Source organism: Corapipo altera, unplaced genomic scaffold (genome assembly GCF_003945725.1).
Source record: "Corapipo altera isolate COAL_440 unplaced genomic scaffold, ASM394572v1 79, whole genome shotgun sequence".
Taxonomy (NCBI): Eukaryota; Metazoa; Chordata; class Aves; order Passeriformes; family Pipridae; genus Corapipo; species Corapipo altera.
Window position 1 is genome coordinate 3,389,784 of NW_020884927.1, and position 19,387 is coordinate 3,409,170.

Sequence of the window (19,387 nt, forward strand, 5' to 3'; positions counted from 1 at the left end):
AACATGGCGGGTGCCCGGCGGCGGGGCCGCGGGTCCGGGGCGGGGCGCGGCCGCGGAGCGGGGCGGGGGCGGGCCAGAGCGCCCCGCAGCGGCCGGCGGGGGGTGGCGCCATCTTGGACAGAGGCGGAGAGCGGGGCGGCGGCGGCGGCAGGTGGGGTCGGGCCGGGCCGGGGCCGCGGGCGGCGGGGTGTCCCGGGTGGGTGGCGGTGAAGGTGGCGGCTGGCCTGGCGCCGCCGCGGCAGGCGGTGAGCGAGGCGTGGCCGCGCGGTGTGGCGGTGTCCCGGAGCCCGCACCGGTGCAGACCGCGGCTCGCAGCCCCTCGGAAGGGCCCCGTCCCTGCCGGTGCGTCCCGCTCCTCCCGTGGGCCACGGCAGAGCCGCGGGTGGTTTGGCCGAGCCCGCCGTGGCTGCCCCCGCCCCAGCCCTGCCTGCTCGGAGGGAGATTTTCCTCCCCCGCTTTCCCAGCTCATCCCCTTAACCTTACGACAACCTCAGGAGGAGGAGGAGGGAGAGCCCGGGCGGATCGGGCTTCCCCGGGCCACGCCAGCCCCGGGAGGTGCCATGGCAGAGACCTCCGTCCCTGTGCACAGACCCCGCGGGTGCCGGACAGTGCTTCCCAGCGCGGGGCACCGGCCGGGTGGGAGAGGCAGCGAGCGCGACAGATCCCGGGGGGAATTGGTGTATTTCACTTGTCATTTTCAGAGTGGGGAGGTGGGGCTGGCTGGAGCCGAAGGGGCCTTGCCATGGGGCAGGCAGGCACACACCTCGCTGCGGCTGCGGCTGGCGGGGGCTCGCTGCCAGACTGGGAGCCGATGCGCCGAGACGCCGCGGAGCTTTGCTTGGGCTGTGGTGTGGGCAGCGCTTCCATCTGTGACTCGGACGTACCTGTGTCACACACACCATCACAGCGTGCCGTGCTACAAGGTCTGGATGCAGCTATTAGGAGGGTTTGAGCTGTAGAAGTTAATTCAGCAAAGCCAGGTACCACAGGCTGCTGTCCCAGCACAAGCAGGGTGCCTGTGTGTTCGATGCAGGGGATTCGGATGGCACACACCAGAAAGGAGCCACCGGTTGGGATAAACCTCAGGAGGTGTTTGGAGAGCGTAACCTGTAAGGGACAGAAGGATTGGATTCCTTTTAGAGAAGAGAAACGGAAGTTTCACATCTGTTAACACCTGCATGTATCTCTCAGGTCTGTCCTGGTACAAGAGGATGTTCAGCCTTTCCTGCCTTCCTCCCTGTAGATAAGAAGTAAGGGATCCTTAGCGGAGGTACTGGGGAGGAAACTCCTCAACAACAGGTTAGTGGCACAGGGGCAGTTTTTGTGAGGAGCTGGCTGAGCCTCCTCAGAGCAGAGGGGGAATATGTCAGAGCAAGAGGTGCAGCTCACCTGACCCGGATCATCAGATACACTTGATCTGCACTGAGAAGGGTGGAGATATGGGTTAGCTGCCCTCTTGAGCTGCCTTTTAGCCCTCAGGATTTAAGAAATACTTTAGTAATTGCTTCATAATATTCTAAAGCCTGGCTTTGGCTGGCAGCCTCGCCTGGCACCCTTCATATAACTTGATCTTCTAAACAAACCTCCAAATGTCACAAGTGAGCACATGAAGCAAGGCTGGCTGTGCCCTTGCCTTGCTCCACAGAGGCCACGGTAAGCTGAAAGCTGCAAAATGAGCCTGAGAAGCAGGCAAGAGCCCCAATCCATCTTAGCTCCTGAGAACTGGGTAAGGCCTGAAGAATCCTGTGTAGCTTGCGGTGGCTTTGTTGTTTGTCCCGAGAGATGTGTGGTTGTTTGTGGCTTGGTCAGTTGTCCTGTTTTGCTTTCTCTGAGCTGGGTGAGACTGGGGATGGCAGCCCATCTCCAGCTGCAGAGGGACGCTGAGGTGGCTGGGGCTGCCCTTCCCTCACTGTGTACCTCCAGAGAGCCTGGCAGATGCCAGAGTGCTAGGGGTGGTGCTGCTGGTTCAGTCACAACAAGTGGACCTCCTGGCTGTGCTGTGCTGCAGCTGACACAGTGGCTTGCCTGGTGAATCATAAGTAAATGCTGCTGAGAGCTGAGCTTTTTGCAGACAGCGCAGCATTAGCCCCACTCCTTGGACAAGCTCCAGCTTGGGCAATTCCACTCGGGCACTTTAAATGCTCCCTGTCATCTTTGCCAGGCGCAAGGCTCTGCTCTTCTGCCTGTGAGCTCTTGGAGACTTGTTGGGAGCTGTAAAACAGCTGCTACTTTCACTCTCTGTTTGTTTTCTGGCTGGATGTAGGGGATTTGTCTGTGGAGCCTGACTGTGGGACTGTGAAAGAGGCTCTGTTAACGCTAAGCAATGATTTGCCAATAAAGGTTGGCTTTATTTTTCCCATCAACCCCTCAATTCTGATGGCTGCCGAGGGCTGATGTTGGACACAGGTGAACTAATATTGGTTTTGGAGTCTTAACAATTACCAGCTAAACTACAGTGATGGTTCTTAAGGATACAGCTATAATTAAGTTGGGCTGTCTTGTTTATTGAGCATTCAGCTTCCAACCTTGGTTGTGGGAATGAACTTGGGGCCTTTTTTAGGATTACTGTCCATCTTCTCTGGCAAAGAGCATTGGGAAACGGCACCTTTGCTCCTCTCCTTGCTGCCAGAGCCCATGTGCACAGGTACAGTGTTGTTCTCTCTCCCTCACAGGGGCTGCTGAGCTGTCATGGGGAACACCACCAGCGAGCGAGTGTCCGGGGAGCGCCATGGCTCCAAGTCCCACCGCTCGGACGGCTCCAGTGCCTCCCACCCCACCAAGGAGCACCCGCACAAGATCATGGTGGGCAGCACTGATGACCCCAGCGTTTTCAGCTCCCATGACTCCAAGGTAGGGGCTGGCCACTCCCTTCCCTACCTCCGCTCTGGAGCTTCAGCTCACTGGCTCTGGGGGGCTGTGCTCCCAGCCTTGAGAGGGGTTTGTGGGGAGCTGGGAGGCTAGAGGAGCTCTGCAGTGCTCCTGTCTGGGTTGTGAAGGTGTGGTAGAGGTAGAGGCCAGGGGGGAGTGAATGTATTCATGGTTGTCTTCATGTCTTAGGCTCTGGTTTTCTTTGCTCAGATTCCTGGGGACAAGGAGTTTGTGTCGTGGCAGCCAGATCTAGAGGAGTCGGTGAAACCATCCCAACAGGCTCGACCAACTGTCATCCGCTGGGCCGATGGAGGCAAAGAGGTCTTCATCTCTGGATCCTTCAACAACTGGAGCACTAAGATCCCACTCATCAAGAGGTAGCCAGTCCTTCAGGTCACTCTATGTTCTCCTCTGCTCCATTGCAAGGAATGTTTTTTCCCTTCTCTGTGCTGGTCGCTGTTCCCTTTGCTCACCTGGCTTTTCCTGTTCATCCAAGCTGGGCGTCTGAGCACAAATACATAGGCAGCTCCTTCCCTGATGGTCCTACAGGGACTGTGGGAAGTTGTGAAACAGAGGGACAGGACAGGATAGGCCACTGTGCTTGCCCAGCTATATGGCATGCAGGAGCCAGTCCTGGCAGCAGAGCCCTGCCCAAGTATGCAGCAGCCCTCTGGAAGCTGCCAGCTCTTCCCTTGGCTGCGGCTTTACCCCATGCCTAGTTGTATTGCTGTCAGTGGGGGTTGGTTGGTTGTCCTTCACATGTCTTGCTGTTCTGCAGCATGTCTGTGATTTACATGAAAGCTCTGTGTAGGACTCCTAGTAATTCTTCTGGAATTGCAGACTTCACAGCTGCCTCACTTGCTCCTGTCCTGCCATGCCAGCACAGGGCCAGGAGCTTTGCCCATGCATCCTCCCCGGTGTTTCTTGCACAGGGTGTCTGTCACGTCCACCTTCTCTGGGCTTGGAGGGCTGGACTGCCTCCTGCTCTCCTTGCAGCTGGGCTCCCAGGGCTTTGAGCCATGCTACTGCTTGGAATGCTCGTGCCTGTTGTGGCCATGCCTCAGGTCACGGATGATGAGCAAGCCTAACCCTACATGAAGGTGTTGGGGTAGAGGGCCTGGGCAGTGCTGATTCCTGGGGCCCCGTGGAAGTGCAGCATCCAGAGCATCAACAGGGCGATGTTGTTGCACATCTTTTCTTTCTGCACAGCCACAACGACTTCGTTGCTATCCTGGATCTCCCAGAAGGAGAGCACCAGTACAAATTTTTTGTGGATGGCCAGTGGGTCCATGACCCATCTGAGGTAATGCTCAATGCTTTATCCCTGCAGATCTTTTCTTCAGGGAACTAGACAGGATGTAACTGCAACAGAGAGGGAACAGGAAGAAAAGGAGGTCCTCTGCCAAAACAAAAGGGGCACCTCCCTCCCCTGAGTCCTCTCAGAGGCTGGTTCCTCTGGACTTAGTCATGCTTTATGGGGAAGCATTGGGGAGGGGCAGGGAAATGCCAGAAGGCCTTTAAATCCCATTGAGAATTTGTCTACAGGGGAAGATGGGCCGTGGGGTCATCGCTCACTTGCAGGTTCTCCAAACTGAATCATGCGGTAGCAGCATGGGAAGGAGAACACACCCGTGTAACAGGATGGAGGATGAAAATAGGAGGTGATGTAGGAGCCTAGGAGCAAAGGGAAATCCTCCCAGGATAAACAAGCATAGAACAGAGATAGACACCAGCCACCTGTGCTCTGAGGTAGTGGTGCAGCAAAGACAGCTTGGGCTGGGAGGATCTGGGAAGCATTGAGTGTGCTTCATTTGGAGGTGAACACAGGAAGATTCTTACCTCAGTTCTCTCCAGCCCGTGGTCACCAGCCAGATGGGGACGATTAACAACCTAATCCACGTCAAGAAGTCTGACTTCGAGGTGTTTGATGCATTGAAGGTGGATTCCCTGGAGAGCTCAGAAACCTCAGGTCGGGGTGAGTTTTGTGGCATTACAGCTTTGCATGTGCTATTTTCCACCTCCTCTGCTTTGAGACTCGCTGCTCTGGGGTGAACAGACCCCCTGAGCGGAGGTGTGGGCCTGCACTCAGTATGAGTAGTGTTTGGCAGCAGCCCACGGCTAAGGCCTGGTTTCTCTGGAGGGGCTGTGCTGGTGTAACTTGTTCTGTGCTAGCGCCGGAGCAGAGCCAGTGCCCGTGCGCGGCTGAGGGAGACGTTTTGGACTGGTGAACGCTGGGAACATCAGCCCTTTCTGTCTGAGCAACTGTAAGTCATCTGATCCGGGGTACAAGCTAGGTGAGAGCAGGATCCAGGTTATTTTCAGCAGCTACTCTTGGTTTACATGCCAAGGTAGTTTGTACTAGTGGTAGCACATTGCAGACCTCCCCCTCTGCTTGTGTTACAGCAGCAGGTTAGGTTACCACGCAGGCACCAGCAGTGCTGGCTTGGTGTGTAATGCTGGCAGGCAGCTCAGTCGTGTGTTGGTCCCTGGTATGACCCCATCTCAGATACAGCTCAGCTCCATGTCCTTTCCCAGCCTGGGCAAGAGGCACTTTGCTGGAGAGAAGCCAGCAGGCAGCAGCAGCTCAGAGAGGTGGAGCCCTTCTGGGTGCTGGCTGTTCCAAAATTATCAGATCAGATATAGCTGGGAGATGGGGCCAGTCCAGCTTCCAGTGATTAAAATCTCCTGTGGTCCCTCCCATGTGTGGAGCAGCTGCTCAGTCTAGAGTTCCCATTTGCTTTTCCTGGACCCCCTCATCAGGCAGTCCTGCAGTACCAAGAGCATGCAGGCAAACTGATCCCTGTGTCCCTGCTGCCAAGGGTACAGCCCTGGGGCAAGCCAGCTGCTTCCTGTGGGAGAGGGACCTGGCTGTGCTGAGAACACGTGCAGAGTTCTTGTGGTGGATACCACAGGGTGCTTGTGTTGTGTCAATGCATGTACCAGCTTACAGCCCTGCTTGGAAGTGCCCCAGGCTCACCTGGCTGCTTTTTCTGCTGTGAAAAGGCTGAACTGTTGCTAAAGGATAGATACCTGGCCATAGCTTGTGGAAGATATCTTGTGGAAGATATTTGTGCCTGAAAGATCCTGCTGGGTCCTTCTCAGCTTCTGGGATACTGTTCTGTGCTTTCCTATTCTGCTTTACCCATTTCATGTCTCCTCCTTTCTCTTCTCTCCAGACTTATCAAGCTCACCACCTGGACCTTATGGCCAAGAGATGTACGTATACCGGCCCGAGGAGCGCTTCAAATCCCCACCCATCCTCCCACCTCATCTCCTCCAGGTCATCCTGAACAAGGACACCAATATCTCGGTGTGTACCTGCATTCTGCCCACACAGAAAGCCACACTGGGAGTGAGAGGGGAGTCCTGTCTGCAGGGAGCCTGATCTCCCCTTGGCTGGGGCCTGGCCCTTGCCATTTCCTAGGAAAAGCATCACTTTTCCCATTAGCCACACTGATTTGGCCTCCTGGTGCTTAGCTGAGCTCTGTTCCTGTTCAGACACCAGCAAGCTCAAACTGCCTGAGACAGCAGCTCCGTGCTGGCTAGGGCTGGGAGATCAGGGCTCCGCTGTTCCCTTGTGACATTTGTCTCCTCCTAGTGTGACCCAGCACTGCTGCCCGAACCCAACCACGTCATGCTCAATCACCTCTACGCGCTCTCCATCAAGGTAAGCGTGGGTCCCACTTGGCTGCTGGGTGAGGGAATGGGAGCTGCTGTGGTTTCTGGGAGCCTGCAGCACCTGCAGGGAGCAGAACCCGGACAGCTGGGGGGTGGATGGTGGGACCAGAGGACCCGCTAAAGGCAGCATGGCTGCCCACTGAAGCGTGGCACATGCAGGGGTGGAGGTTGTGGCTTCATTACAATTCCCTTCATCTGCCTCCCTGCACTGTGGTGGAGCTGAGCAGCCCCATACCAGATCCTCTGCCCTGGCATCCTGTATTGGATATGTCTCACAGGCTGTGAGACTTGGGACAGCAGGGGTGGGCTGAGGAAGCTCCCTGAGCCCCCAGAGCCCTCCTCCCAAGGGCTGCCCTGGGAGTGCCGCAGTCCCCCCGCTGACGCTGTGCCTCTCGCAGGACGGCGTGATGGTGCTCAGTGCCACGCACCGCTACAAGAAGAAGTACGTCACCACGCTGCTGTACAAGCCCATCTGAGCCAGAGCCTCGCCCACCCCCCACGCAGGACACGAAACGCTGCTTTGTCTGCACACACTGGGCCACAGGACTGTGTGAGAACTGGGTGCTGGCTCCAGCCTCAAACCTGGCAGGGACACAGGCCCTGGCAATGAGCCCAGAGCCGCTGGGGCCTGTGACACTGTCTCATCCTACTGGTGTGGTTCGATTTAGCCCTTGGTTTCTGCCCACCTGCAGCTCCCCTAGGCTTCTGTGAGTCTCTGGGACCACTTTGCTGCTCACCAGAACAGCCTTTCCTCACGCCCAACACGGAAAGGGCTTCACCCTGACTGTCTTCTCCAGCCTGCAAGGGCCTCAAGGTGATCCTAGCACTACCCCCAGCCCGGGCGTCCAGGAATGTGTCCTACCTGCTGAAGGTTGCTCTGGTGTCTTGGTCTTGAGTTTCCAAAGGCCACCTTGATCACTAGGGGCTCTGTGACACTCTAGCCTGCTACCTGCCCCCTGTCCCACAGCTCTGGCTGTGGGGCTGTCCCCCAGCTTTGGGGAGGGCTCTCAGCTCTGGAGCTCCAGCCCCCTGCCAGGTTCAGTGTCGAGCCAGCAGGGTGGAAGGTACAAGAGCTGGACACAGCCACGCTTACCTGCCACTGGGACAGCACCATCGAGGACTGACTGCTCTGTCCCCAACTCTGAGTGCTTCTATGGGACAGGGCTGGCTTCATCATAGCCAGAGGGGCACTGGCACATGCCCACGCTGAAGGGGCCTGGGGCGAGCAGAGCCAGGCGGGCACCCCAGGACCCTGTCTGCACCGCCTGCTGCCGCAGCAGTGCCATGGGACAGGCATTTCTCTATTTATTACAGTATTTATTGTTCTCGGTGCTGCTTGCCTGGTGTTGGAGGGGGGCTCTGGAACAGCAAGAGGAGGAAAGGCAACACCCAGTGGGGCACAGAGCTACCCTAGCGGTGGTGGGGTGGGGCACAGAGCCACCCCCTTGGGGCCAGCTGGTGCCTTTGGCACCTTGTGCTGCAGATGGGTTGGGGAGGGGGAGCACTGCTGCAGAGACGGGCGTGCCAGAAACACCACAACCCAAAGGTAACCTTTATTGGGGACTCTTCAGCCACTGAACAGAATATGGCATTTCTTACATCTTCCTCCCGCGCTGGGGCCCCAACATGCCTGGGAAGCCCCCAAAACGCAGTTCCGATACCTCTGTCTATATACATATACATACATCCATGAGCAGGGACGGGTACTCAGCAGGGTTACAGGTGGGACCAGGTCCCAGGGCGAGGGGTGCTCAGTGCGGAGGGCTCTGTCACCCCACTGAGCACCAAGGGTGGAAGGGGGCGAGCACTGAAGCATGGGGCAGGCAAAGTCCAAGCCAGCAGCTCCTGCTGCAATGCCAAGCAAAGGCTGGTGAATGGCATGCAACCACCACAGCAGCCCAAACCCAATGATAGTGTAGCACACCCCAGACCCCTGTCCACCCCAGCGCTCCGAGTAGCAGGGACAGAGTCTGCTCCAGCCCTCTGGCATGGCACGACTCAGCAGCCAGCCGGCTGTTCCATGCTGGGCCATCGCTCCCTGCCCTGCCTGAGGCTCAAGCAACAGGCAGGGCCTGCTGGGCCTTCACCTGGCAAGAGACCACACATGGCAGTAAGAGGGAGAGTTGCTGTGCCCTGGGGACATGGACACACAGGCTGCGGATAGACAACAAAAATATGTGCCCCCCCCCCAACACACTACTGCACCCACACTGGCTGCCAGGGCAAACTCACCTCCAGGTTCGTCCTGGCCTTGCGCAGCACGTTGTGGGTCCTGGTCACTGCAGGGGAGACAGAGAGATGGGGTCAGTGAGGCCCTTGTGCTGTGGAACCACCCCAGCTACTTGGGGACCAGGCCAGCTTGGCTGTGCCACCGGGGCCACGTACGCTGGCTGACGATGAAGTGCTCCATGCTGTCCTTGAGCTGTGCTGTGCTGCGCAGCCGCTTGGCCGTGCTCTGCAGAGCATCCTCCCTCTCAGAGAGCCGGGCCCGCAGCGCTGCAATCTCACCCTGTAGTGCCTGCTCCTGGGAGCACGGAGAGGAGTGTCATTAGCAGTGAGCACCCAGCCCCACCGCCCTGCCAGTCCCCAGCCCCTGCTCACTTTGCCCTGGTGCTGGGCGAGGTTGACAGGCAGCATGGTGCTCCAGAAGGCAGTGAGGAGAGACACACACTCTTCCAGGATGCTGTGCAGGGTGCTGGCACTGCCCCACAGGTGCCCCTGCCCTGTCCCTGCCCATCCCAGAGCCTGTGGGAGAAGGGTGCGGGAGCAGGTGCTGCTGGGGCACCCACATCCTGCTACACCTGGGGACTCGCCGTGCCCAGCCCAATGTGGCAGGGCAGTGCCAGCAGCAGCCCCCAGGCTGGAGGCTCCATGCCTCCTGCCAGCCCTGCAGGCCTCAGGGCTGATTCTGGGCTCAGGAGATGTGTCACACATGGTGCACAAAGGTCTGGCCCCTGGGTGCTGCCAGCCCTGTCCTGCCCACACTTTACCTCCTTTCCTGCGAGCTGGCAGTTGGGCAGTCCAAGCGCCGGGCGAGTGAGACACATCAGCTCACGGGCCAGGGCCTTCCCCTCCACGATGTGCTGCTCCAGGGCTTGATATGTGTCCAGGCGGCCGACAACATGAGCCCCCATCGGTCCCTCGCTCTTCCTCACCAGTGAGTCTGTCTCTTGTGGCTCTGGAACAAGCAAGGATAGGTGAGGAACCCTGCCTGCTCCCCTTGTGGTCCTCCCCATCCCATCCCATGGGCTTGGCTCTGCCCTGAGCTCTCCAGTCTTGCTCAGCAAGAGTGCTGCCATGAGTTTGTCAGGTCTCAGCAGCTCCTAAGACCTGTGTGTGGTCAGGCTCTGGTACCCACCGTCCATCCGCTGGACCACCACCGTGTCAGAGGGCAGCGGGGAGAAGAGGGGAGCTGCTGAGTTTGTGCCAACATCCCGCACTGGAGGAGACGGGAAGCAGCCTAGAACAAGAAGCACCTGAGCCCCTGTGGACATCTGTGGCTCTGTGCCAGGGGCTGCTGGGGTCCTGCCCCCCCTCTCTGCCTGCCAGCAAGGCCACCATGTCCCACCTGCTGCCATGACAGGAGAGGTGTTTAGAACCACCCAAGGGTTGCAGAGGGGCCAGGCACCCCAAGACCAAGGGCTGAGGTGGCTGGGCATGGGTCCTGTACCTGTTCGTGTCTTGGCAGAGGGGACAGGGAGGCTCTCGTAGACGTGCAGCTCCGCACGCAGGGTCTGCAGGAGCAGGCGCTGCTCCTCACTCTGCTGCTGCAGGAGTGTCACTGAGTGCTGCAGCCTGCAGAGGGGTAACACGTGAGACTGGTGCCCAGCCAGTCCTGTGGCCCCAAGGTCACAGTGCCCCAAACCTTACCTGTTGTTGTCCTCCTGCAGAGAGAGCCGCTCGTCCCGGAGCTGCCGGACACTCTCTTGGCACTCAGTGAGCTCTTCTGCCAGCCTCCGCTGCTTCCCACGCCTCTGGCCCAGCTCGGCTTCAGCCTCCCGTACCCGGGAGCAGGCAGACAGGAGTGCCTTCTGCACCCGCACCAGCTCTGCGGACAGAGACCGTGGAGGTGTCACTGCCACCCCACTCAGCCCTCTGGGACTGAGACCCAGTATGCTGGTGGCCCAGCCCTACCTTGGGAGAGGTGGTCACGCTGGAGCCGCACGGTCCGGTTTTCCTCACGCAGAGCCTGGTTCTCCCCACTCAGCTGCAGCCCCAGCTCCGGTGTCTGGGCATAGACATCACTGGGCAATCCTGCAGAGGGGACCAGTGCTGAGTCGTTCTCCCCAGTGCCCCACTGTACACGGGGTGAGCACCCTCCCCATGCAACAGGGTGTGCAGAGCCTGGGACCCTGGCAGCCCCGGCCCGGTGCAGCCCCGTACCGCTGGCCTTGCTGGTGGAAGCCAGGCGGCGTTCCAGCTGCTCCCGGAGCCGGTCGTTGGTGCAGATGGACTCCTCGAGGCGCTGGCGCAGGCTGCGGATCTCCACCAAGTGTTCCTCCAGCAGGTCTGCCCCTGCCACGGCCAAGGAGAGGGCTCAGGGCAGGAAAGGCAGTGCCATCTGCCTCATGCCATCCCCACTATCCTGCCCCATGCCAGAGTCATGTCCCACAGTCATTCTGGTGCCAGATCTCCTCCCTGTTCCCCCACACGCGTGTAGGATGCCCCTGTGGTCTCCAACACGGACCATACCTGTTAGCTTCTGGCTGGAGGTGCACCCCAACGGCAGGGCCCCATAAGGTGTCTGGCCAGGTGGGGGTACGTCCCAGAGGACACGGGCTGAGGTGGCCCCGGGGAGCTCAGCCAGGTTCTGCAGTGCACCGTGCTGGCAGAACGATGCCGGGGCTTTGCTGCCCTCTCCAAAGGGACCCAGTGGGACTGTAGGCTTTGCTGGTGCCACAGGCAGTGCCACACCTCCACGCACAGGGCAAAGCAGGGAGGAGAAGGACAATGAGCAGGGACGAAAAATGCGGCAACACTCCCATCATGTGCTTTCTGCCCCCTTCTCACTCTGCCCAACAGTGCAGCCCAGTGTCCCCCCACAGTGATCCCCCATCACTTGACCTCCCACCCTGATCAAACCCACTCCTGCTGAAGAGCAGAGTTTCTCCCAGAGCTTGCTGATTATGGGACACAAGGTAGAGGGTCTCAGCCCCACTCCTACAGAACAACTAGCTAAACCACCCTTTCCCAAAGGCCCTGGGATACCCAAGTGCCCACACCAAGGGCTAGTGTTGCCTCCAGCTGTGTCCATTCCACCCACCAAGACCTCTCTGCACAAGAGCTACATGTCCCCATCATCCATCAGCCAGAGAGATGGGACCCAACCTCAAAACCATAGCCCCAAGAAGCAGAAGGTCCAGGGCAGGACAGGCAGGTCAGAGAGGGTGGGAGGGCATGAGGCACAGCACAGCATGCAGGGCAGGCAGGACCAAACCCAAGCCAGAGGCAGCGTGCTCACTTTCTCCCAGTTGCCTCTGGAGCACTTGCAGTTCCTGTTGTGCCTCAGCCAGGGAGCACACAGAGGTCCCACAGCAGCCCAGGAGCGGTGGGGCCATGGGAGGGGTGGGCCCACCAGACAAGAAGGGGGACAGCCCAGGGGCCAGTGCAGGCAAGGGGGCACTAACAGGTTTGGACAAGGAGTCCAAGTGATGGCCTAGAGATAGGAGAGAGAGATGTTAGCGTGCCTATGGCTCAGCCTAGCAAAGATCCCTTCTCCCTGGGGGCACTGGGGACCCTGGCACACCCCAAGCCGCCAAGTCCACATGTCCAGAGGTGATTGTGGCCCCTGGCCACCCTGCAGTACCTGTAAGTTGGGCAGGCTCCTCATGGCACTGACTGCACTCGCTGGCTGCATCCCCATCAGAGCAGGGCTCCAGCCCCTCAGACATGAAGGAGGAGCTCGTGGCAGAGTGGGATGACTCAGAGGGTGGGCAGCTGCTACCTGGGGACTCAGAGCGCTCCTGCAGCTTCACCTCCAGGCTCTCAATCACCTTCTCCTTCTCCTGGAGCTTCCGGCTGAGCCTGCAGGGATAGCCTGTCACCTGGGCTGGCAGGTCAGGGTGACCTCCATCCCACAGCTCTTTCCTACATGACACCCCACATGGCATGTCCCACTTGTGATGCAAGGCTGCTCGGAGACATGGAGTGCCCATAGGGGTCCCCAACCCCAGAGGTAGCCCCAGGACCTGTACCTGAAGCAGAGATATTGAGGGCATCCTGGGCCCCCCACCCCAAGAGCAGTGATAGACCCCAGAGTGCCCACACCAAGCAGGTCCCACGAACCCTCCCTGGGAACAGGTACCTCAGTGCCAGGAGTTCATGACTAGTTTTATCCTCCCCATCTTGTCGATCTCCTGAAAAACCAAGGCAGAGAAGAGCCAGTCAGTGACTCCGTGCCCAAGGATGCCAGGCCCCAAACAGAGCAGGACAGCACAGCCCAGCACAAGATGTCTGAGTGGCTACAGCCCTTCACCCATCAAAGCATCCCTTCCTCACCTGTTGTGCACCCACAATACCCATTCCCACTGGCCCCCTAAAGGTACTTACTGGTGCCCAGCTTGTCGCTGAGCCTCTCAGCCAGCTGCCTGCCCTGGGCCAGCTGCTCCCGAAAGCCCTGGCCCAGGTAGTAGTCGATGTCAGTGCCACGGAGCAGGTCCTCGAAGGACCGCAGGGCGTCCCGCAGGTGCTGGGCCAGGCTGCGGCTCACGCCCCGGCCCTCCCGCAGCATCTGCCGCAGGTGGGAGAGCTCCCGAGCCTGAGCCTGGATCAGCGAGTTGTACTTCCTGGGAGAGATGGGCAGGCAGGGCATTGGCATGGCAGTCAGACTCCCTGAGAGTGCCATGGAGGGAGTCTGTGCACTCTCCACTGCTGGGGCTCTACCCCACCATGCAAACACCCCAGGAACCTGGCTGCAGGGAAAACATGCAACAGGGAGCCACTACCCTTGGGAAATTCCTGCGGAACCCCTTAGCCCCCCCATCCAGTCCCAGTCCCCAGGACCATACCCTGGCCAAGTGGCAGACTGCAGCTCCTTGGGCAAAACCCCTCCAGGCTTGGCTGAGGGCAACTGTGCCTCAAGGAGGGCGACACGGTGCACCAGGCTCTGCAGGTCACGGTGTGCCCGCAGGGCAGGCGGGCAGAGGGTACCATGGCCATCCGACTGCCAGCCCTCATCCTCATCAGTGAGGCTGTGGGCTGGGGAGGCCAAGGCCTTGGGACCTGGTAGAGGCCGCTCAGCACCCGAGGTGTAGCCGCTGGTGACAGAGATGGAGCGGGCACGGCGCTGCAGGCTCTGGATCACCTTGTTGGCATTGAGCAGCTGTGCCTTGAGGTCCTGGATGTGCTGGTGCAGGGCCTCCACATCCTCCAGGGCCATGACTTTCTGGGCAGTCTTGCCTGCTCTGGGCACCCCTAGCTGGCATGGGGATCCCAGCTCCTCGCCCAGGCTGAGCTCGCTGAACACATCTGGCTCCTCACACTCTGTAGAGGGCACAGTGTGTCATTTCTCCATGCCAGGTAGGCAAAGCATAAGGGATCCCTGGAACCCTGGCTCTCCTTACCAGGGCTGGTGGTCTCATCCCGGTCAGCCTCGGTCTCACTTCGCCCACATGTCTCATAGCCCAGGTCCTGGAAGTCCACTTGCACTTGCTTGCTGAGCTGCTGGGTGTGAGGTTCACCTGCTGGGCAGCCCATTCAGCTCAGAGTCCTCCCCGGGCAGGATTCACCACCCCTGCCCCATGCACAGCACAGTGCACAGAGCATGCCAGGCTCGGCACAGACTCCCTGTCCCACCCACGGTTTTAACTCACGGAGCAGGACGTGGTACTTCTCCAGCTGCTCAGCTTGTGCCCGCACTGTGGCCTCTGAGGCGGCGAGCTTGTCCTGCAGCTCCTGGCACTTCCTGTGGCCCTGTGCCACCTGGGAATGCAGCTCTGTGCCCAGCCCTGGCCAGCCCCCACCGGGAACGGTACCCTCCACCTGCCAGATGGGAGATGAGCTATCAGACCCCCGTTTCCACCCTCATCTCCATCTCTATCCTCATCCCCATTCTAGTCCCCTGTGCACTTACGTGGTTCCCATCCCCTCCACCCAGGCTTCCAGGGCAGGGTCTCTTGGGCATGTCATCCTGGGATCGTGCCTCCAGTGCTGGGCGTTTGGTGGGCACAGTTCCCCTCTCTGCTGGGACCCCCTGGCCATCCCCACTGCCTCCGGCCGGCCGGTCCCCGAGGGAACTGCGGGTCTTCCGCTGCAGCCTGCGGGTTTCAGGGGCCAGGGGGCTGCCCAGCCCAGCCTCCTCCTGCTCCCCGCCCTCCAGCAGCGATGTGGCTTCACCCATCCGCTCCTTCAGCTCCGCATTTTCCAGGCACAGGCTCAGCATCGCCTTCCTGGGGGCACAAGGCACTGTGAAGGGCAGGCAGTGGCTGGGGATGCAGGGTGTCCCCTCCAGCCACTGCCCACGCGCTGGCTCCAGAGTCACAGAGTTCTTGCCTGATGTGGGAGACAGAAGAGAAGCCGGCTTCCTCCAGCTGTGCCTTCAGCTCCCGCAGCTCCTCTTCAGCTCGCAGCTCCCGCTCTGGCACGGTGGGTGCTGTTCTCCTTTCGGTGCTCCCACTTTCCTTAAGGGCCCGGGGGCTGCTCTAAAGGGACAAAGACAGAGGGTGATGGGGGCGTTTCCAAAGGGGCTAGGACACAGTTTGGCAGTGGTGCAATGCCCAATTCTGCCACCCCAGTTCCCAGTGTCGCGCTGCCCTGACTCACATGCTGGGTTGCCACGCCACGGGTTGTCTCCTCCTTTATGCCATCGGTGAAGTTGGTGCTGGCAGCGTTGGCATCTGTGCCTGCAGCCTGACCTAGGGGACAGCACAGCACAACAAAGCACTCAGAGGAGTGGCACTGGCAGCACTGCCTCTGACCTCTCCTCCCTGGTGATGCCCATGGCCACTGTGGGCAGCCTCGGGGCTGGTGACTGCTTCATACACACCTGATGCTGGGGCACTTCCAGCAGGACCGAGGTTTCCCTACTGTCCCTGTGCCCTTCCATCCCCTCTCTGCATGCTGGAGTTCCAACCCAGCATCCTGTGCTGGCCCATCACTGAGGGAGGGGACAGCACCCCAGCACTGGTATCTGCCCCATCCACATCTCTGCCTTCTCACCACCCTGTGCTTGCTACCCTGACAGACGTGCACATACACCACCCACTCTGCAGCCACTTCACAACACAGCAGCAGCAGCAGTGGCATGAGTTTGGTCAGGGAGCCTTGTTGGCACTGCCCCAGCCTGGTGTGGGGGGTGTGCAACACGACTGACTGCCCAGGCAGGGGTAGCTTGGGAGGTACTATCAGCCACTCTCCCCACATTGCCCAAGCCCTGCTGTCAGGCATGGCCTTGGGCTCTTTCAAAGCCCTGCACTGGTTTTGCAGAGGTAAAGGGACACTTGTGTCCCATACCACAGTGCCTGGGGGCTTTGGGCTGAGCTGAGGTCATGCTTTTCTTGCTTGCACACAGCTCTGCTCCTGGACCTTTGATGCAAAACCCTGGGTGAGAGCTTGCAACCCCTGCCTAGGCAGCTGGGACATGGGTATACCCCCAATCCCTCTTCCTCCCAGGGAGACAGGTGCTTGGACAGGGCCCCAGACTTTCCCCGGGGGCTGTGCAGGGTCAGGTCTCACAGCTGCCTTTGCACCGAAGGGGAGACAGCTGCTTTGCCTGTGGCCAAATCCATCGCCATTAGGTCTGGAGCTCCTGGGCAAGGCTGAACACAGAGAAATCGCAGCAGGAGAGATGCCAAGCATCGCTGGTGAAGGGGAAGCCAGCAAGGAAGCACATGGCTCTCAGGAGGAATAGCTAAGGACCAGCCAGGAGCATGCCTTGCAGCAGGGCAGGCGTTTGCACAGCGCACCGTCCGCAGCACTGGTGACACACTCAGGAGACGCACTCATGACAAGCAACTGCCACGAGGTTGCAAAACCCCTCAGCCAGGTGCCAAACCATGCAGGGGGATAGTTCAGTGCCTGCAGGGCCTGAAGGGTAAGGGGATGCAGACCATCAGCTGCAGCCTTTGCTGGGGGGCTGAGGGCCACATGGCTTCAAGGTGGGTCACTGTGGCTGAAGAAGCAGAGCAGGGTGGCACACAGCCAGCACAGCTGCTCTGGGCACATAGGAGAATAAGCTCTTAGGCCAGGGCACAGCATCCCACTTTTCACCCTCACCCACAGCTCCACACAGCTCCCAGCACTCCAGGACCAGAGAGAAAAAGAGAGCACAAATCTCAAGGAAAAATAAACCAACCAACCCCAGGGGAAGAAGAGGAATCTGGTACTGGGGGAGCAGAGAAGTGCATACACAGGGCAGCTGTGCCCAGGCTGCTGTTCACCAAGTGCTTGAACCCTCCATGGCAGCAGGAGTACACCAGGCTGCTCAGCTCTCTGTGTGCCACCAGCACAGGAGACAAGAGATGCAACCCCAGCACTACTTTTCCACAGACTTCTCTGTCTTTTACCCCAGCCTGAAGGCACAGAGAATTAGTTACGTGGCTTGCAAATTGCATATGGCCCACAAGCACGGGACACCCAGGTGCACCAGCTGCATGGGAGCCTTCACACTGCTGGGAACAAGGGAAGAGAAGCAAGGTCCACAGGAAAGTTGAGAGAGGAAGGAGAGACCTCCACGAATTGCTATGAGACAGCACAAAGAACTGCTGACAGGAGGCCAGCTCGGCATCAGTTCCAGGATGGAGGAGGGAAGGCAGAAAGGTAAGGACAGGGACACAAAGGCTCCTACAAAGCGAGAAGCAGAAGGATAAAGAGAAGATGGTGCTACACAGAGAAGTGAGAAGAAGGGAATGAGATGAAACAGAAGAACGAAAAAGCTAACCAAACCCAGAGCTGCCCAGAAGCCTCCAGCTGTGCCCCTTCTGGCCATATGGGAACCACTGAGGTCACCACACAGCCGAGTGCTGACCCAGAGGGGCAGTCCTGACCTGCTGGGAGAGCTGGTGCCCTGTGAAGCAGCCACAAGCAGCCACGCAGCAGGGCAGTCACAGGTCCGGGTGCGCAGCACAGCGAGAGGGAGCTTTTCTACTCTGCTTGCTCCCACTTCAGCCTCCCCAGCAAGCAGAAACAGATGCTCAGAGGTGCAAAATTTGCTCCTGCCACTTTGGGAAGTGATTACGGGACAAGAGATCCATAGCCTGCTGTGTGTGGGAAGCACTGATCATTGGGAAGCTGTTGCTGCTGTTTTTCAGCTCTCCTGCCAGCCCCCACTCTCCTGGAGGAGCTGAAAGAGACCCTGGAAAAGGTATGCAGTGGTGCCAAGTGAGGCAGCCCCCAGCAACGCAGGAATAGGGTCCTGTCCAATAGCCCAAGGGGTGCATGGAGCCTATAAACAAGATGTGGATGTACAAGTGAGGGAGCAGACCCAGCCCAGGCACTGTCTCAGTCACACCATCTGTCAAAAAGAGGAGGAAATTCTCCCTTGAAGACTCACGAGCTAGGCTGAGACAATTAGGGAAAAAAAGAAATCAGTAAAATCATCAATACTGGAGTAGGATTTGGTTTAAGCATAAACTGAATCGCTGGTTCTACACTCAAGTCTTGTGTAAGAGGCCCAGGCAAGTGTCACCAGGTCTTGAATTCTCTGTCTCTGGAACCCACTTTTCCATATACACTGTCTCCCTTTGGGCCAACCACCATCAACCCAAGAGGTGGATGTCACTGGGTTAAGAAAATGGTAAGGGAATACAAAAACTCACACTCATGCACTTGGGAGATGATAGAAAACATCTGGTGTTTCCTTCAGAGATAGGGAATCTTTATTTGGCCCATGGAGGTGGGAGGAGAAGGGAGATAGAGGGAAATCAACTAAAATGGAATGATTTGAATGTGCAAATACATCAGTGGCCACCAGGGTAGGTCAGACAGGAACGTACACGAGACACGGGTGGATTGCACTGATCGCCGTTTCCGAAGCAGCTCAAAAATAAAACAAAAAAAGCCCTGCACCAGTTCTACTGTACCATTACTAAGAACCAAAGCAACCCTCCCAGAGTCAGTGAGACAGGCTCGCTCGGTTAGTGAACCGTTTCCGTGGCAGGCGGGTGAGCGCCAGTGCTCAGAAGGCATGCTGGGGTAGGACTCTCACACGCTCCTGTTCCCCACCTCCTATGGCGCCCTGTGTCTCCAGCCTGCTCAAACACTCCAAGCTTCTTCCAAGAGCTTCTTCCAGCTGTCCCCGGAGCTCGTGGACCCCTTCCAGCTCCACCTGCAGAGCGTGGTCTCTCGCAGCGCTAAGCGGACACGCCGCACAGAACAGAAGAGGGTTAGACAGGCTGCAGCAAGCACACACCAAACCGGCCCCTCCATCGACACTGACATTGACTCCAGGCAGCTCAGCCACCTCCCGCCTCACCTCTAACCTCCCCAGAGCACAGCCATCCCCAAAAAAGGCTCCAGCCCATGCTAGGGGACTCAGAGTCACAGCTGTTCTTCAGTGCTAACCCAAGCACTCCACTTATGTGCTCTCTTGCTATCAGGTAGCTCAAATATCCCAGAGGCTGCAGCCTCATGAAGGGCATGGGATTACTGCAGGGGACAGACAATCGCCTGGATAAGCACCTAGATAGATCCTTATCAACCCAACAGCTGGTTGGGAATTTGACAGAAGTCTCTGAAAGGTGGCCAAGTGTGGGTGGGAAACTGAGCTGGGAAGGGATAAGTCAGGGAACAGAGATGGAAATCCCATGGCAATGGGGGGGAGTTTAGGGAGCATTTAAAGCTGGCCACCACAGTCTCTTGAAGGGAAGAAGCCTAAAACTTCAACTTCCAAAAAAACATTGGGCTG

General features: G+C 58.7%; 2 protein-coding genes and 1 long non-coding RNA gene across 14 annotated transcripts in view; 1 reads left to right on the forward strand and 2 right to left on the reverse strand.

The window, feature by feature from the left end:
• The first annotated feature begins 84 nt into the window (after nucleotides 1-84).
• Nucleotides 85-7,878, forward strand: PRKAB2 (protein kinase AMP-activated non-catalytic subunit beta 2). Of its 5 annotated transcripts, XM_027658488.1 has the most exons (9): nucleotides 136-151; nucleotides 1,192-1,299; nucleotides 2,673-2,850; nucleotides 3,079-3,245; nucleotides 4,078-4,171; nucleotides 4,723-4,843; nucleotides 6,045-6,178; nucleotides 6,467-6,535; nucleotides 6,945-7,878. In XM_027658488.1, exons 3-9 carry the CDS (start codon nucleotides 2,689-2,691, stop codon nucleotides 7,020-7,022), a joined length of 825 nt encoding a protein of 274 aa, XP_027514289.1. In that variant the 5' UTR covers nucleotides 136-151; nucleotides 1,192-1,299; nucleotides 2,673-2,688; the 3' UTR covers nucleotides 7,023-7,878. The 5 variants fall into 5 exon arrangements, with proteins under 5 accessions (XP_027514288.1, XP_027514289.1, XP_027514287.1 ...); XM_027658487.1 differs by lacking the exon at nucleotides 1,192-1,299 and having other exon boundaries at nucleotides 85-151; XM_027658486.1 differs by lacking the exons at nucleotides 136-151; nucleotides 1,192-1,299 and adding an exon at nucleotides 1,593-1,726.
• Nucleotides 4,204-4,790, reverse strand: LOC113954314. The gene is made up of 3 exons (XR_003530168.1): nucleotides 4,708-4,790; nucleotides 4,444-4,542; nucleotides 4,204-4,230 (listed from the first exon to the last, which is right to left on the reverse strand). It is a non-coding gene; the product is annotated as an uncharacterized LOC113954314 (long non-coding RNA).
• A 192-nt stretch (nucleotides 7,879-8,070) lies between the features above and the next one.
• The window catches only part of LOC113954309 (myomegalin-like), a 35,225-nt gene continuing 23,908 nt past the window's right edge, over nucleotides 8,071-19,387 (reverse strand). For 4 of the 8 annotated variants that reach the window (XM_027658472.1, XM_027658475.1, XM_027658468.1 and 1 more), the window contains 22 exons: nucleotides 18,706-18,833; nucleotides 15,307-15,398; nucleotides 15,037-15,185; nucleotides 14,618-14,933; nucleotides 14,358-14,526; nucleotides 14,109-14,225; nucleotides 13,554-14,028; nucleotides 13,096-13,331; nucleotides 12,851-12,902; nucleotides 12,353-12,570; nucleotides 12,008-12,202; nucleotides 11,239-11,460; nucleotides 10,930-11,061; nucleotides 10,681-10,800; nucleotides 10,417-10,594; nucleotides 10,217-10,341; nucleotides 9,905-10,006; nucleotides 9,537-9,724; nucleotides 9,148-9,291; nucleotides 8,932-9,070; nucleotides 8,779-8,825; nucleotides 8,071-8,679 (listed from right to left, as the gene is read on the reverse strand). In XM_027658472.1, the coding sequence (XP_027514273.1) occupies nucleotides 8,545-8,679; nucleotides 8,779-8,825; nucleotides 8,932-9,070; nucleotides 9,148-9,291; nucleotides 9,537-9,724; nucleotides 9,905-10,006; nucleotides 10,217-10,341; nucleotides 10,417-10,594; nucleotides 10,681-10,800; nucleotides 10,930-11,061; nucleotides 11,239-11,460; nucleotides 12,008-12,202; nucleotides 12,353-12,570; nucleotides 12,851-12,902; nucleotides 13,096-13,331; nucleotides 13,554-14,028; nucleotides 14,109-14,225; nucleotides 14,358-14,526; nucleotides 14,618-14,933; nucleotides 15,037-15,185; nucleotides 15,307-15,398; nucleotides 18,706-18,833 (3,679 nt within the window). In that variant the 3' untranslated portion in view covers nucleotides 8,071-8,544. The remainder of the gene's footprint in view (nucleotides 8,680-8,778; nucleotides 8,826-8,931; nucleotides 9,071-9,147; nucleotides 9,292-9,536; nucleotides 9,725-9,904; nucleotides 10,007-10,216; nucleotides 10,342-10,416; nucleotides 10,595-10,680; nucleotides 10,801-10,929; nucleotides 11,062-11,238; nucleotides 11,461-12,007; nucleotides 12,203-12,352; nucleotides 12,571-12,850; nucleotides 12,903-13,095; nucleotides 13,332-13,553; nucleotides 14,029-14,108; nucleotides 14,226-14,357; nucleotides 14,527-14,617; nucleotides 14,934-15,036; nucleotides 15,186-15,306; nucleotides 15,399-18,705; nucleotides 18,834-19,387) is intronic. The other 4 variants (XM_027658476.1, XM_027658469.1, XM_027658471.1 and 1 more) reach the window with 3 other exon arrangements.

What these genes read in the sequence shown, in the direction of transcription:
- PRKAB2 (XM_027658487.1), top strand. Translation starts at nt 2,689, where the DNA reads ATGGGGAACACCACCAGCGAGCGAGTGTCCGGGGAGCGCCATGGCTCC. An exon ending in CTCAGAAACCTCAGGTCGGG is followed by an intron (nt 4,844 to 6,044) that starts GTGAGTTTTGTG and finishes TCTTCTCTCCAG; the next exon opens with ACTTATCAAGCTCACCACCT. An exon ending in TCTACGCGCTCTCCATCAAG is followed by an intron (nt 6,536 to 6,944) that starts GTAAGCGTGGGT and finishes TGCCTCTCGCAG; the next exon opens with GACGGCGTGATGGTGCTCAG.